The 15,909-nt window shown below is 35.6% G+C and overlaps 2 protein-coding genes across 2 annotated transcripts; both read right to left on the reverse strand.

Annotated features, from left to right (window-relative positions):
* Nucleotides 1–357: 357 nt before the first annotated feature.
* LOC130748655 (uncharacterized) lies at nt 358–5,891 on the reverse strand. The gene is made up of 7 exons (XM_057601888.1): nt 5,715–5,891; nt 5,381–5,586; nt 2,759–3,086; nt 1,404–1,488; nt 1,192–1,278; nt 848–1,090; nt 358–652 (listed from the first exon to the last, which is right to left on the reverse strand). The coding sequence occupies exons 2-7, from the start codon at nt 5,539–5,541 to the stop codon at nt 576–578; spliced, it is 981 nt and encodes a 326-aa protein (XP_057457871.1). The 5' UTR covers nt 5,542–5,586; nt 5,715–5,891; the 3' UTR covers nt 358–575.
* Nucleotides 5,892–8,596: 2,705 nt separating this feature from the next.
* On the reverse strand, nt 8,597–11,590 carry LOC130748730 (WAT1-related protein At5g07050-like). The gene is made up of 7 exons (XM_057601975.1): nt 11,235–11,590; nt 11,064–11,126; nt 10,714–10,830; nt 10,207–10,468; nt 9,828–9,989; nt 9,412–9,563; nt 8,597–9,214 (listed from the first exon to the last, which is right to left on the reverse strand). The coding sequence occupies exons 1-7, from the start codon at nt 11,441–11,443 to the stop codon at nt 8,971–8,973; spliced, it is 1,209 nt and encodes a 402-aa protein (XP_057457958.1). The 5' UTR covers nt 11,444–11,590; the 3' UTR covers nt 8,597–8,970.
* Between the last annotated feature and the right edge of the window lie 4,319 nt (nt 11,591–15,909).

Raw genomic sequence — 15,909 nt, forward strand, 5'->3', positions numbered from 1 at the left:
TTTATGAACTTTTATTCTATTTCTTTTATAAACTTCCTGAGTGGCATAAGATAATGAGATAAAGACAATTGCTCTTTATTTAAAACTTAATTTAACTAAATCTCATCCTTTGATTCTAATATATTATTTACGTATGATATTAAATGGAATGTCTAAATTGATCATCTTTTCTCTCGAAAAATTCATTATAATTGTCATCACAAGTACAGAAATCCTTCATCATTAAGTACTCAAAATAAGGAAGAAAGTGACTCTTGTATATTGAACAAAAAGAATGAATCAAAGTTTTGAGGAAAATTATTGTTTCACTACTTTCTTTTGGGGGGAAGTACAAGGATTTCAAAATAATTGGCATAATTCAAAGTCATAAAAGAGTGTTGATCAACTGTATTTATTAGAAATATCAAATGAAACAATTAAATTAAAAAGTGGCTATCATGGAAAAATGTTACATATTGCTTTCAGCTAAAATGAAGTCTAGCGAATTTAGTGAGTTGCTCAATCTGAAATGGCATATCAAAACAGCACCAGGCATTTGAAGCAGGTAAGGAACAAGTCAGAAAACATAACTCGCACTAAAGTTTCACTTGAAATACTTGGTCCAAACAAAATGCTACAATAATAGGACCAGTCAAATCACCAACAGCACATCCTGCAAAAAATCACATAATTTAGCCTTAGGTAGTGAAATAATAAAAACAACCTGACACAATGCAAGCACAAAGGTAGAGCACCATAATATGTTATACATGTGCAAGTATATGATCACAATAACAAACGTTGATTTTTCCAATCCCCAAATCCAAAAAATGTGTCCCTTTAGAGGAGTCAAATCCAAAAAACTTACCAATCCACTGGCCAAGTGATGGACGAACAATGGTAGCACCAATCCCTGCCCCTATGGAGGCAAAAATTAGAGATGAAGTGCACCTAATTGTAGCAATGACAATCTTTGGTGCCAGAGGTCCAACTTGCTTGGTTTTATCACCATCAATATCCTCATCCTTGGACTTGAACATGGGTTTAATAAACCGATACAAGTCAACACCTACTTGGATAAGCCATGATGCTGCAACTCCAAGCATGTGTCCTGCACATAATGAACACATAGTTTGCACAATAGAGTTGATGTCAAAAGCTCTGGTAATCTTTTAACAAACAGATTACAGATGAATCATGGATCACATTTACCTCTAAAAGTAGTTCTGCTCACACTGAAGAAGTAAACCAAAGTCGGCATTTTCCTTGCAGCCTTGCGAGTAGCTGATCTAGGGACGTCTGTTCAAGAAAACATGAAAAAATATGTGCTTGTGTGATCTCATCAAAGCACACTGCCAAACGAACCTATCTCCCACCCAGATGCAATCATGCAAGGGCATCTAAAACAGGTTTGGAGAACATACCTTTAAGAAGTTTCCACGCCATTCGTTGTGAAACATAATGGACAGCAATTCTTTCCAAAATCCTTCTAGTAGTCACAACACTAGTCTGTTACAGCATCCAAGACACATTCAATTCACCAACTAAGTTCTAAACAGTGTCAGAAGCATAGAGAAATAGAATGTAAGATGCATCATGGTGATCCACACAGTGTAGAATAAAAATTTAAGGAACCAGATTAATTTAATAACTAGGTAGTTTCAGTTTGAGTAATTAACAACAGAAAAGAAAACAAGAGACACCATAGTACCAAATTTCATTATCAAAGGCAGTAACGCAGGAGAGAGAGCATAGTCCTAAAAGCCAGATAGTCAAAAGGCCAGAACAAGGGTTGGCAAACCCAAACCCAAACCCAATATGGGTGCAACAGTTAAGCCCAAACCCAAACCCCGATGTGAGCACCGAACCCGAAAAAAACCCAAAAACCCGACCTGGAAACAACATGTACGTAAGAGAACAACATGAATATAAGCTGATTACACCCACGCGTTACGCGAAGTTGAAGATGAAGGCTGGGCTGGACGAGAAGTTGAAAACAGAGTTCTTGTTTATACGTTAAAGAAAACCCTATTTAGTAACTTTAATATTATATATAAGGGCTGGTAATTACATGCACAAGACTTCGGGTTTGGGTTTAATCAATCCCACACCCAAACAAGTTTTAAAATTTGAGTGAAACCCAAACCCAAAGAAATCGGGTTTCGCCCGAAATTTCGGGTTGGGTTTGGGTCGGGGCCTGCAGGTGTGGGTTTTCCTGCCATCTCTAGCCAAAACCGAGAGACACCATAGTACAAATTTTAAGTATATGTTCGTAATAAATTCTGGTTTCTAGAGCTAATCAGTTACAGGGACTTCAGAATTTTCAAAATAATAGAAGTTCGTCAACACTACCTTGGTGTTAACCGGAACACATTATCTCCATGAGCAATACCTTGCACATTATTCTTCTCTCCCTATATCTTTTGAATACAAGCCCTAAGGTAGTTAGTTACCCTACGTCAAGTATGGGCAAAAAATATGTACGTGTTTTCGAAGAAGTTTGTAGATGCAATAAATTCAATGAGACAAACTAAAAGCTTAATTTAACTAACAAACAGTAAAAGCTGTCCACCCCAATTAAAACGTTTATCTACCAGTAATAAAGAGAATTTAAATAGAAATGAGGTTGCCCGTGTTAAAAGCTACATATAGCAGCTCAACACTGTTGTTGTTTACTGATATTAAAAGACAAATCACTCAAAGCAATGTCATAAATTGTGAAAAATAAAAGATAAAACTCTTACTAACCAAGAATAGAAAAAGTAAGACAAAATCTCACCTCACGTATGATTTGCTTCACTGATTTTTTTAAGGGCACAACCAAATCGACATGGTGATCTTGATTATCCTCCAAGAAATCTTCATCATCTTCCATCTCAGCACGGGGCTCCAAAAGAGGTAAATAGAACATCAAGAATGACCTTATTGAAGTCATTGCAAAGGCCCTCAATTCGAATGCAGAGAATAGAGGTTTCAGCTCAACATTGTACTGCTTTGTACTATGTCTTAGAGAATCATAGTTAAAAATCCTTTCAGAAGCACTTTGTATACTAGAAATATAGTCTTCAGATAATGCTGCACCAGCATCACAGTGTGCAACTGATGACCTGAAAGTAAAGTAGCAAGACTGCTAAATGTATGTGCACATGGTTAAACTAAAGTAGAGCACAGCATTTATTTCCATAATACTGATAAATTATACTTAGCCCATCAAGGTTTTTCTCTAAACAAACTTGAGTGCAATAACGTTAAACACTATGTTTCACACCTCTGATGTTTCAGAAATACATAGCTTAGCCCAAACCTCCTTTGAGGATTCAAAAGCTCTGGGAAAGTTAAGTTTAGTAAAATATCTGACGCTAAGGTCATATACTCATATGGCATAATGCAGATCATTTTCTTCAACAAAAATTTACCAACTGGATATTCTAGTTCCTTGTTTTCTCCTATATACACGAGGAGCTATGGTATTTTCCACTTCTCTACTGTATGGTTTATTCAATCTGAATAAACCTTAACAAAACTTTGTAAGATTCATGTATTAGGAGGATAAATCAATAACATGTGTTAGTCTGTAAAACTTGCATGGAGGGAATTCCAGGATTTTAAAGTTTTGTACAGTAAAGTTCATTCATAATTAGATGGAAACTTCAAGGGGTAAAGTACAATTTACCTAAAATTCAGTTTAAATGTATGGATTGAAACCTAGTGTGAAAAACATGTCCAAATTAAAAAAAAAAAGAAGAAACACAAATATGTACAACACATAATAAATCACTCACTACACTCAATTCCAGCGTTGTTTCAGATCCCACTACACTCATAACCAAAATGAAATAAAATCGAATCAAATCCTCAACGAACTACGAAGGAAGATAAACACATTGACACCAAACAAATCTATCATACTCTTGCATAATGTTGATACGGATGCCTTCATAGGCTGCACATATCGTAGGAATAAAAAATAAGGATTTAATTCGTATTACTTTAGGAGCATATTTCTGGATATTTATAAGTTAGAATTTTATTGTTTTTTATCTTCTAAGATAGGAAATTAGGGATTTTGTTTCTTAACTAGATAGGATCTAGTTTCCTATTTTCGCGTTCGCGGAGGATCTGTTCATGGGTCTAGAAGAAAGAGTATTCTTCTTGCAACCCAGACTGAATAAAGAAAAAGTGGCTCGTCTTTGACAGAGCATCTTCAAACTGTAGGTTTCTTCAGGAAATTCTTTTTATTGATATTATTCAATTCAGAAATCATCCTTTTATAATGATTAATATACAAGAAAATAGGAAACTAGATCCTATCTAATTAAGAAACAAAATCCCTAATTTCCTATCTTTAAGATAAAAAACAATAAAATTCTAACTTGTAAATATCCAGAAATATGCTCCTAAAATAACACGATTAAATCCTTATGTTTTATTCCTACGATACGTGCAGCCTATGAAGGCATAGGTATCATTACACCCCTCCTCGGCATTGACCTTGTCCTCAAGGTCAAATTTTGGGTAGACAGTGTAAAGCAACTCCTTTTGTTTTTTTTGCCTGGCCTTCTTTGGAAAGTAACTGAATGTTTTCCTCATGCATAACATCTTATTTCAGTGAAATACACACAAAGGTTAGCAAACTTCATCATGCAGTTTAGCAAGTGATACCTATAAAGCTCCTTAAGCTGCTGATACACCTATAATCTCATACAGTAACATTTGTTAAGTAATGTATTCTATTTCTATCTCTCAAATACTTATAGGGTTAACCAAGCAAAACCCTACTACTCATGTCCTTGTAATGGATAACCCTAATCTCTGAACTGATTTCAGTTGATACCCACTACCCAGAAACCAAATCACATCCTAACACTCACAACACTTAAAAACAACAATAACCCATGATCAAAAAACCTCGAAACCTCACCAGTAACATAAAAAAACATAAAAAAATTCTAAATAAGCCTAATCTCTGAACTGATTTCAGTTGATACCCAGAAACCAAATCACTTCCTAACACTCACAACACTTAAAAACAACAATAACCCATGATCAAAAAACCTCGAAACCTCACCAGTAACATAAAAAAACATAAAAAAATTCTAAATAAGCCTAATCTCTGAACTGATTTCAGTTGATACCCAGAAACCAAATCACTTCCTAACACTCACAACACTTAAAAACAACAATAACCCATTATCAGAAACCTCAAAATCTCACCAGTAGGATAAAAAAATATCTAAATAAATAGTAACGCAGCTATGTCCAATCCCACAAATCATCAAATACCCTATCACCGAACCTAAACCGATCCTATTTGGTGAAATTGCATGCTCCATATGAACACCTTTCAACAAAACAAAGCAAATCCATCATCCAAAACACTGAAAAACAGAGGCAAACATACCCAAACAAAGCCCTGGAAGCAAAACCGGTCCCTGCAGCAAAAGTGGCTGCTGCAGTAGCAGCAGTGGAGGCAGAGAAAGAGGCAGAAGAGTGAAAGGCGTGCCCAGAGCTCAAGTTTTGATTCTTCCTCCATAGATCTAGAAGTATAGCTACTCCCGCCATTGTTGGACCTTACAACGCAAATCAGCACAAAACAAGGTTTCTCTCCTGCAATAAAACCATCACAGTTTTGATTAAGTCCTTGTTTGGTTTACAGGAAAATGGAGAGAAAGAAAGGGAGAGGAAGGAAAAGTGAAGGAAAAAGTAAGTTTTCACTTGTTCCGAATTTCTCTTACCAGATCGATCTCACGTATCTGAATTCAACAGTCTTCACCGGAGGCCGCAACAAGATTCGCCGCCGCACCGCACTTATTCTCCGTCGCGCTAGCACCGCCGTAGCTCTATTTCACGCCACCGCTTGGCTTGGGTTAGATGGTAAAACTAAAACCCTCTCTTTGTCTAGGAAAAAGGGGCATGCTACTTTCTATGAAATAATTTCTTTTACTAACAATCAAATTAGTCCATAATAATTGAGTTTAATTTTTTCGTGCGGTGGAAAAGTGATGTTTAGTTACAGTAAAAAAACACACGGCAATTATGAAAATGGCGGCAAACTCGCTTATAAAATTATGGATTAATTTGACTACACTAGTGGAGATGAGTTAGATTAGGGTAAGAGAGATAGTTCACTTTGGTAAGAGAGGTAAGAGAAAAGTGAAAAAGAAGAGAAGATAAATCAATCCCGCTGGAACCTTGAGCAGCCACTACTCCGACTTCATTCACCGTCTGATCAGGCTGAAATTTGAGCAACAGTTTATAACTTATGATTCATCAAACTGAACGGCTGAATCGGCGAGAAGTTGTATGAGATGAGAGAAAGAAGTCTCGAATAATAGAAATGATTTTTGTATTTTCTTCTTCTGATATTCTCAGTTCTTTATTTCATGCTTATTGCTTAGTTCTTTGGCTAGTTGTCGAGCATTATTTGTGCTTTGATTTAAGATCTCTTGTATCTTATTTTGATCATAATAGAGCTTAATTGACCGGCTTGTGCCCGTGGTTTTTTTACTACTCACCCTAAAAATGTTTTTCCATGTTTAAATCTTGATGTCCCTTCTTTGTGTGATTTTTAGTTGCTGTCATTATTTCTTATTATTCATCGCAGATTCTTGCAAGTTGGAAAAATTATTATCCGCTGCATATATTCCTACATTGGAGTTTTCTTTATTTTATTGAATTTCCTATCAATTTCATGTATGTGATTGTCGCAAAGGTCTAACCGAGTATATCCCATTCTTGCTACATCTCTAGAATAGTTTGTCATTTGCATCCTTGGAATCTTTTTAATAGCAAGCCCCTCTGTAGAGGTAAAAAAACAGACCAATCATATGCACCTTCCACCTCCTACGTACTCCCAGCATCAATTAAATCTACTACTCTTCCTCCCTCTATACATGAAATATGGCGAGAGCGTATAATGACATCTACTTGCCCAGGAAGCCAAGCATTAATACGCCAAATGTTAATATTGTTTCCAACTTTCCATTCCCAACTCTCCATTTTAAGCCTTCTCTCGTGGTCTTCAGGGTAACCCGAAGACTCCTCCATTCATAGCTTGGTTGAAACCCCACCTCAGCATCTAGTAGATCTTTCCTCGGGAAATATTTGGCTTTCCAAACTCTAAATAGAAGAGATCTCTTTGAGGATAGTAGACGCCACACTCGTTTGGCTAGTAAAGCATGGTTAAAATCTTCCAAGTCTCCCAAACACTTCTTCTTCTTATGCTTATTCCTCCTCCTCCTCCTCCTCAAGTTCCCGTCAGAAAAAAATACCCACAACACCAATACCGACATTTTTTTAGTTTTCGTTTGACCGTCCATAATTAAGCATTGCCGACTTTTTTTTTCCGGATTACTAAAGACTTTTGGCTATCTATAATCATTGTTTTTCATAAATTGATCCATTTGTTGGTTCCATAAGTTGAAGGTGGATAATCAATTGCTTAAGAGAAAGTTAGGCGAGGAGAGGTGGAGGGCCGCAATAAAGGAATCTAAGAAGTTAATTTATACAAAGTGGTTTCATCAGGAAGTCAACTATACCATGTGGCTGTCCAACGTGGTTATGGTCAAGAGGTCGAGTGAAAAATGGTGGATGTGCACTACTTCATGAACTTCAACAAAGCATGCTTGAAAGGCGCTAACTTGTTATCAAGCATTGATAGGCTCGTTGATGGGGCCTTTGATTGCAAAATGTGTAATTTCATGGATGCACGCTCTGAGTATAACAGATTAGGATGAACCCAACTGACAATCACAAAATGTCATTCATAACCATCTCGACAAACTATTGTTATAAGGTGATGCCTTTTGGGGTGAAACATTGAGGTTTATGGTGAGAGTTCCATGGCAAAGGGAGGATGAAATCTTCTAGCAACTCCGCAAGCATAATTTGATACTCAATCCCAAACAGTGTGGCGTTCAGGGTACAACACTTATTGAGAAAACTAACGGTAGAGACAAAAGTTTGTGATTTTGATTTTAAGGAGATGAAAACCAATGAATTTTTTTGAAAGGACAAAAAGCCACAACCCCACTAAAAATATGTTTAAGTAATTAAGCCTAATTATTAGTAGTATTATCATTTTTTTCTTTGTTGAGATGCCTTGTGTAGGCAAACTGCTTTTCGTGTACCCCTAGAATAAGAAACGACCTTTATCATTTTATATTTGAGTAACATAATCAAAGGGAAAGTGATTTTTTCGCATAAAAAAAGACTCACATATTGGATCATCAAAACAAGAGAGAAAAAGGAAGAGAGTAATTATGTTGCACTCCAAGTCCCAAATTCTTAATGGACAAATCACTTATATAATTGATGAATCAGCTATGGTGCTGTCTCAATGTATCTCTTGTTTAATCAATTATCATGATCAATTCATGTTCTCTTGTCATATAGCGTCACCAACTTAACGGCATATTGTCTATGAATATGGCGAATGAGGAATCAGATGCACTATAAGCATGATTCTCAATAATGAACACTTAATGTTTTGTAAATTTTAAAAAGTTGAAACCACTATCAGCTTCAGTGGGATCTGAATCAGGTGTCAGCAACCATTAAGAAAATTCCATAACTGAAGAGGCAAGAATATGTACGTGGATAAAAGAGACACGTAAAGTTTATGATTTTTCTATCATAACTTGATTAGTTTGAAGTTCGTACAAAATTATGCAAATCTTAAATGCAAACATGGCTCCTTTCATAACATAGCTGATTGAAATGTCAAGGAAAATTGGCTAAAAAGTTAAAAGGGACAAAATGGTGGATGAAAAGATGAAAAAAAAAGGTCCATCCCTAGTGACATTTCATGTTGCGTGTGCCTTTGTTTCTTGATTACCTCTTGTTATAGCGTTTGGGACGGAAAATTATACCTTCATACCTCAATTTCACCTCACATCTAAAGTGAAGCGATAAGAGAAGAGAAGAAAGACAACGAAGCAAGAGCTGATGGAAAAGTAAATAAAAACGAAAGTGAATGTGAAAGTATCAAAATTATTCGGCCGCAGACATGCTAATGACAATTGATGAGTTCTTGTTGGCTTCTACTTTCTCATTTGATTTTGCTTCATCACAACATTGATCAGTGGAATCAACAGGTGTCCCTTGATTTCCATTAAACTGACCACTTTTTACAGGCAAGGCTATATCCTCACCCACTTTGGTCTCCACTTGTTCTTTGTGCTTTCCCCACAGAACAGAGTATAAGCCTATGACAATCAAGATGGAGCCAATTATCCTGTATCCACAAACCCAAAATTGAATTTCAGTGTTAGAAAATGTTTTCTTTGTTTCAATTACAAAAATATAATTATTTAATGTAATTTCAGAGTTTCGATGAAATTAGTCCCGATGGTAGGAATATACATAAGTGAAAATAATATTTGAATAAGAAGCAACAATATTTTTTTTGGAAAGGGATGGATAGAAATTTACCCTCCAAGAAATATTTGCTCTGCAAGGATAAAGGAACCCATGATGGCTACAATGATCATCATTAGAGGACTAAATGCAGTAGCGAAAACAGGCCCTTTCTTCCTAATTACCAACCCTTGTACGTAATATGATATGCTTGATGTCACAATTCCCTGAAACAAGAATTTAATAATCATATCAGTAAAGATTTAATTATTCGAAACAAAAAGTATGGATTACTTGCTGTAAGTGGGGGAACAAAGCATCCTAATTAGTTAATTTTTATTATTTGAGGTATCCATTGTGTCTCTTATCAATTCATTTGGCTTACCCAAAAAAAAATATTATCTATTATAACACGATATTTATTACGCTAAACAATCATTTATTAATTCGTTGAATAAATTTAGAAAAATAAAAAGAAATCTTATTCTTACAGCATATGCAGCGGCTAGTAAGTTCATATCCCAGCCAATAGTCCACACAGAAGGCTTGCGTTCCATGACAAAAGTAACAGCAATAGCTTGAAGCGTGCCTATGAAGCAGATTAGTGATGTGAGGCTTAGCTGATGATTCTTGTACGTTTCTATGACTTTGGCCTGCCCAATAACATGAAACATAAATGATTATCACGTGATTAAGGCACGTGCACACACAAAAAAGATTCAAATGGGAAAATGATTTCTACAATTAATGCAGATATTTAACAGACACGTCTCCAAGTGTGAAAGAAAGAAAATAGACAAACAAAGAGAAAAATTAGATGTCACTTTGAGTGTCTGCATTATTTGAATGTACAAGCATGCGATCACTTACTTGTAAAACAAAGAGGGATGCCCAAGCAAGAGTGGCAATGATGAGTAACATGGAGCCTAAGAACCAATCCTTGTCTGAGGATCTTGTGGTGTTTGTACCATTATTGGTTTCACTATGTTGATCATGAGGTGCATGTTTGGCCCATGCCATCTCCAAAAGAGGGCCTTTGTACAAGGTCATCAACATTGCACCAGCCACAGTTATCATGGTTCCCACTACTTTTGCTTGGCATCTCACCTTCTTCATGTCGATCTTTTCCATCCTATTTTATGTACGTAATCCATCCACAGTTAAAATCAATTAGAGATCCTTAGATATAAGCATTTTAAGAAGGAAAAATTCCTCCTCACACCAGAGAGATATATAGGAAGAGAAGGGAGAAAAATAAGATATACAATAACTGATTTAATAGAAATATAAAATTGAGATAATGAGAGAAAATAAGTGGAAATGAAATAAAAGAAAAAATTATGTGAAATGTATTAAAACACTTCAAAAACACTTTACCTGCATAAAAAGGCCATCACAAAAGTCATGGCAGGAAGCATGTTGCTCATTGCACAAGAGAATGTTGGGGATGTGAGTTTCAGCCCAGCATAGTAGAAGTTTTGATCTATCACAGGCCTGTTTACCATATAGTCAAATGGATGTAAGAAACTTCTTATAAAAAGCTATCTAACACTCTCGGTTTCCACTAAGTCATTAATAGTGATCAATTTATTTAGAATCAATTTTAGTTCCCAGGAACTACTAGTATAACCTTCTCTTCATAATTAATTTTGACTGCGAAATTAATTGTAAAAGGATTTCCAAGAATACAATCAGAAAGCGAAAGTGCATTGAAGTAGGGAACTAACCCAAGCAAAGCTAGGATGAAAATTTGCATGAAGATCCGAAATGTTATCTTTGGCTGAGCTTTCCTGGAAAATTGAAACCATGAATGGATTTTAGCATAAATCATCAAAGATTTTTCAGTAGTGAAACAAATACTTTCTTTGACTTGCTAAGGTGCATGTTTTTGTATGAACCTTTCAATGAATAAGGCGAATGGAGCGATGGCAGCAGTCGCGAAGGCGTGGCGGTAAACAACGAGAACATAGTGGCTCATGCCTCGGTTGAGGGAAACCTTAGTGATGATGTTCATGCCTGCATAGCCGAACTGCAAAGCGATCATGGCAAAGTAGTGTTTCGAGTTCTCAAGGAAGTTTGCACAACATTTGAGCTTTTCAGAGGCCATTTCTGTTGTTTTGATTGAGGAGAGAGGCTTGAGTTGAGAAATTAAGGCGGTGCAGGAGAACAAATATTGAAGAACCAAAAGGATGATATGAGAAAGCGGAAGAACACTTGATCAAGTTTGTGTTTCTTCCTAGGGAGGAATAGCATGGGAAGGCTCCTGTTATTTATAAGCACCTGGTGCAACATGGGGTTGTTTAAGATGCACCAGGTAGTGTAAGGTAAGTAATACTAAAATTCCCTATTCTCATTTGGTTTTTTTTTTTTTTTTTTGGCTTAATAGCACTTTTTGTCCCTCACTTATCATGATAAGGCAGTTCTGGTCCTTCATGGAATTTATTAGCCTACAACATCCCTCACATTTACTAATTGTTGTAGTTTTGGTTTTTCGTCAACTTCCATCCAATTTTTGACGGTTTTTTATTAAAAATCAATTAAATAAAAAACTAGAAACCATAAAAATGTCTACTAGAAAACATAAAATTGTTCTTCAAGCCTTATTTTTAATTATTTTTTAATTAAAAACCGTTAAATATTGGATGAAAGTTGACAAAAAACCAAACTGCAACAGTTAGTAAAAGTGAGAGACGTTGTAGGCTAATAAATTTCATAAGGGACCAGAACCGTCAAATCGTGATAAATGAGGGTCTAAAAATGCTATTGAGCCTTTTTTTTCTTAATTTTGTGTGACACTATTTAAATTGTACCGTCATTTAAAAATTATTTATGTAAAATTATAATTGTCATACTCATACATCCATGATATAATTTGATTAGGTGCAGGAATTAGACACAAATTGTGTTTATAGTGATTTATGATAAAAATTTGATATATTTTGATAGAGTTAATTATATCATGTCTGATTACAACCTTTCATATTTTGTCATAAACTTCTTTATTACAAAATATTCTACAAATTACAAAGGGATGCAGGTGCACTACTTTACTAGTGAACCTTAAACTCTCTCTAGTGGGGTTGGCTTAGGAATCACTATGATGGGGCATATGTTTCCACAATGCATATCTTACGTATAGGAAAATGACAGGTGGATATTTGGATAATGGAGATAGTTAAAGAAAAAAAAGGAAGAGAAAAAAATAATAAACAAATACCTAGATAAGTAGACAAAAAAATAATGCGTTTATGAAGTGTCTGATTGTTTAAGTATCTATAAGTATGCGATGGATGTGTTGGGCCTGGGAGTAGGAAAACAGTATAATTAACCGCTATGACAAAAATGGAGTTAAAAGAGGTGAACATTTACTCAACTTTCTCACAAACATATCTCAAGTAATATAAAATATAAAAGCAGTCTTTGTTACTATACTTTTCTAATGTTAGGACACCGACAACTTAAGCTATGTTTAACATGTTATTTCAGTTAACTTATATCTTATTTGACTAGCTTAAAATCTCTTTAAAAGTAGTTGGTCAAGGAGTTTATTTCAATAAATGGACATCAAAACCCCTAATCTGTATGGAATCTATTTAAATAAGAAGTGAGATTTTGAACCCATTATCAGGTGGATCAGCAGCAGATCCGCAACCTTGTTGGTTTAGCATTGTTTTCTTCCCTGGGCAGATTATACTTATGCTGCTTTTTATGTCCAAAAGCACGGTTTTGTGCAGGCCTTTTCCTCTGGCATCGTTGTGAAACATTCTGGGGTTACGTTGGATAGTATATTAGGTGTATTTTTACATTAGCAATCTCTTTACTGTTAGCTTTTGTACTTTTTTTATTTATCTGGCTCTTCTCTGGTTCAGCCCCTAGCTACTGTATTGTAACTGATTATGCTCTGTTACTATCTTGTAATTAAATTAGGTTTTGGAATACCCCTTGTACTCCATTTTATATTATTCATTGGCTTATTAAAAAAAATAGCTTAAAACTTTTTCAATAAGCTACATGAAGTAGCTAATAGCTTAAGGTCTCGTTTAGAAAAGCTTATTTGAGCTTATCTGATAGCATAAGTGTTTATGCCAGTGTTTGGAAGAGTTTACCCTTACATCTTATATATGGTCTACCATAAGCTGTTTAGAGCTGATTTGCATAAGCTACTCAGGATAGCTTATGAAAAAAAGTTTATGCTTATATATAGCTTATTTTCAATTTATTTCAATAATTTTTTTAAAATAGCTAATGAATAAGCGCTTATGACCATAAGCGTTTAATTGAGTTGTTTTACCAAACGAGACCTAAAGCTTAAAGCTTATTGAATTTATTCTCATTATTATATCCTTATCATTTTAATAAAATTATATTATTACCCTTTTTATATCTATAAAAACACTAGATCCTAGTTATTTCTATTTTAAATAATTAATATTCTTATATGGTTGTTTTTTTAGGAGTTGCTTGTTAGGATGGTGCAGTTCTTTGGCTTGGTTGGCTTTCTCTCAGGGGTTTTTTTGAGGGATTTTGAGGGATTTTGGTGCTGTTTGTGGCCTTTAGGGGTTTGGTTTGGGATTTTTCTTTTGTGGTATAGGGAGTTTGTGAGGGTCTTTTATAGTGACTTTTTAATAGAGCTCTTCTTGCTCTTTCCCTGTGCTGTTTAATTTTGAAGATGGTGAGTTACCATCCCCTTCTGTGAGGTTGTTGCTCTTTTGCTTGTTCCTTTCTATTTTGATTGTGCTTTTGCTTGTTCCTTTCTATTTATCTAATATTATCTTTCACTATAAAAAAATAATTAATATTAAATCGTTAATATAATTTTTTTAAAAAATATTTTATTTTCCTCTGATTAATGGTACGTACAACTAATATTTTATTTTATTCAACTGTCATAAAACACAGTCAGTCAGTCACAAGAAACTCAAGACCAGTGTCACTTCTAATTAATGGTCTCAAATTTAGTATTGAATTGGGTGTCTATGTAAGATCTGAAATGTGTAAGGTGTTGCGAAGTCTCTGAGTTTTGTTTCATAAGAACAAATCTAGTAAAGCAAGAAAAATCATCAATCAAATCAAGGTTAGGAAGTATATATCTATAACCAAACAAAGAAGGAAGAATTATTAATAACAAGAAGATACAATATTATTAATTTTTTTTGGCTTATTACATCAGAAGGCCCCTATAATTGTAAAGGGAATCAAATCCAGGGCCTAGAAAATTTTTGCATCAAATTGGGTCCCTAGAAAAAAAAATTAATTCAATTAAGGCCAAAGTGTGCCAGCCCTCAATTTTGTCCCAGTCATCAGTACCACGTGGCTTTTATTATTATTTTTTGATTAAAATAATTTAAAAAAATAATTTTTAATTCCAACTCAATTAAATAATCAGAATTTTTTTTTAAAAACTTAATAAAAATCTAATCTAATAATCCATTAACTAAACAATCTAATAATCTAAATAATAAACTAATCTAATAATACATAAACCCAGAAACACATAATCAATTTCCAGCAACATCTTGAAGAAACCCAGCAAAATCTTGATCCAACAACAAATGCTACCTGTAAGGAGAAAACATGCTACTGGCAGTAGCAACAAATTCAAAGGGTTGGAATTCAACAACACTTTTATGCCTGCAACTAGATTAGTGAACCAAATCTCTTCACCCAAACCCTCCTCCACTCTCAACAAATTCAAAGGGTTATCCACGACATCTCCCTCACGACCTCACACCAAACCTCCTCACCCAAACCCTCCTCCATTTGCAGCAAGATCTGTGAGCCCCACCCCCACCTGCAACCAGATCAGTGAACCCCAACCCCACCCCACCCCCATCCAGAGGCGGATGTACCGCCTGGCCATCCTGGGCCTGTGCCCAGGCTCTGGCCAAAAAAAAAAAATTTCTTTGGCCCAAATCATAATTTGGGTAAAAAAAAAAAACAAAAAAAGGGCAAATGTAAAGGTAAGGGAAAAATTCAGGGACTACTTCATAAATGTGCCCAGGCTTTCCAAAATTTCTGGTTCCGCCACTGCCCCCATCTGCAACCAAATCTGAGGACCCACTTCCGATAACGTGTTGCTGGTCCTGATCTTCATCGCGGTGGCATTGTATCTGGTGAACCGGAACAAGGGTTTAATCCAGAGGAGCGTTTCGGTTCTGAAGCATTTGTGGGAGCAGGCTCGATTCTGCAAAATGTGAAGCTCCTTCTCCGCGTGGCTAGTGGTGGCGCTCGTCATCTCTGTGCTTCTCTATCTCAGGAACCCCAAATCCACACCAAACAAAAATCAGAACAGGATTTGGGTGGGTATGGTGGCGGTGAGGTTGAGGTTGAGGTTGGGGTTAGGGGTCGGGTTGAGGTTGAGGTTGCGGGTGGGGAGGTGGAGGTTGCGGGTGGGGTGGGGGTTGAGGTTGAGGTTGGGTTGCGGGTGAGGATGCAGGGTAGGGTGGGGAATTGGATGATGATGATGATGAGTTTTTTTTCCCTGTTAATAGGGTTTTTTTTTAAAGTGTTAATAGGGTTAATTAAAGAGGATGAGGAAATGTATCAGGGATTGGATGATGATGATAAAGATTT

This window comes from Lotus japonicus, chromosome 3, assembly GCF_012489685.1.
Source record: "Lotus japonicus ecotype B-129 chromosome 3, LjGifu_v1.2".
Taxonomy (NCBI): Eukaryota; Viridiplantae; Streptophyta; class Magnoliopsida; order Fabales; family Fabaceae; genus Lotus; species Lotus japonicus.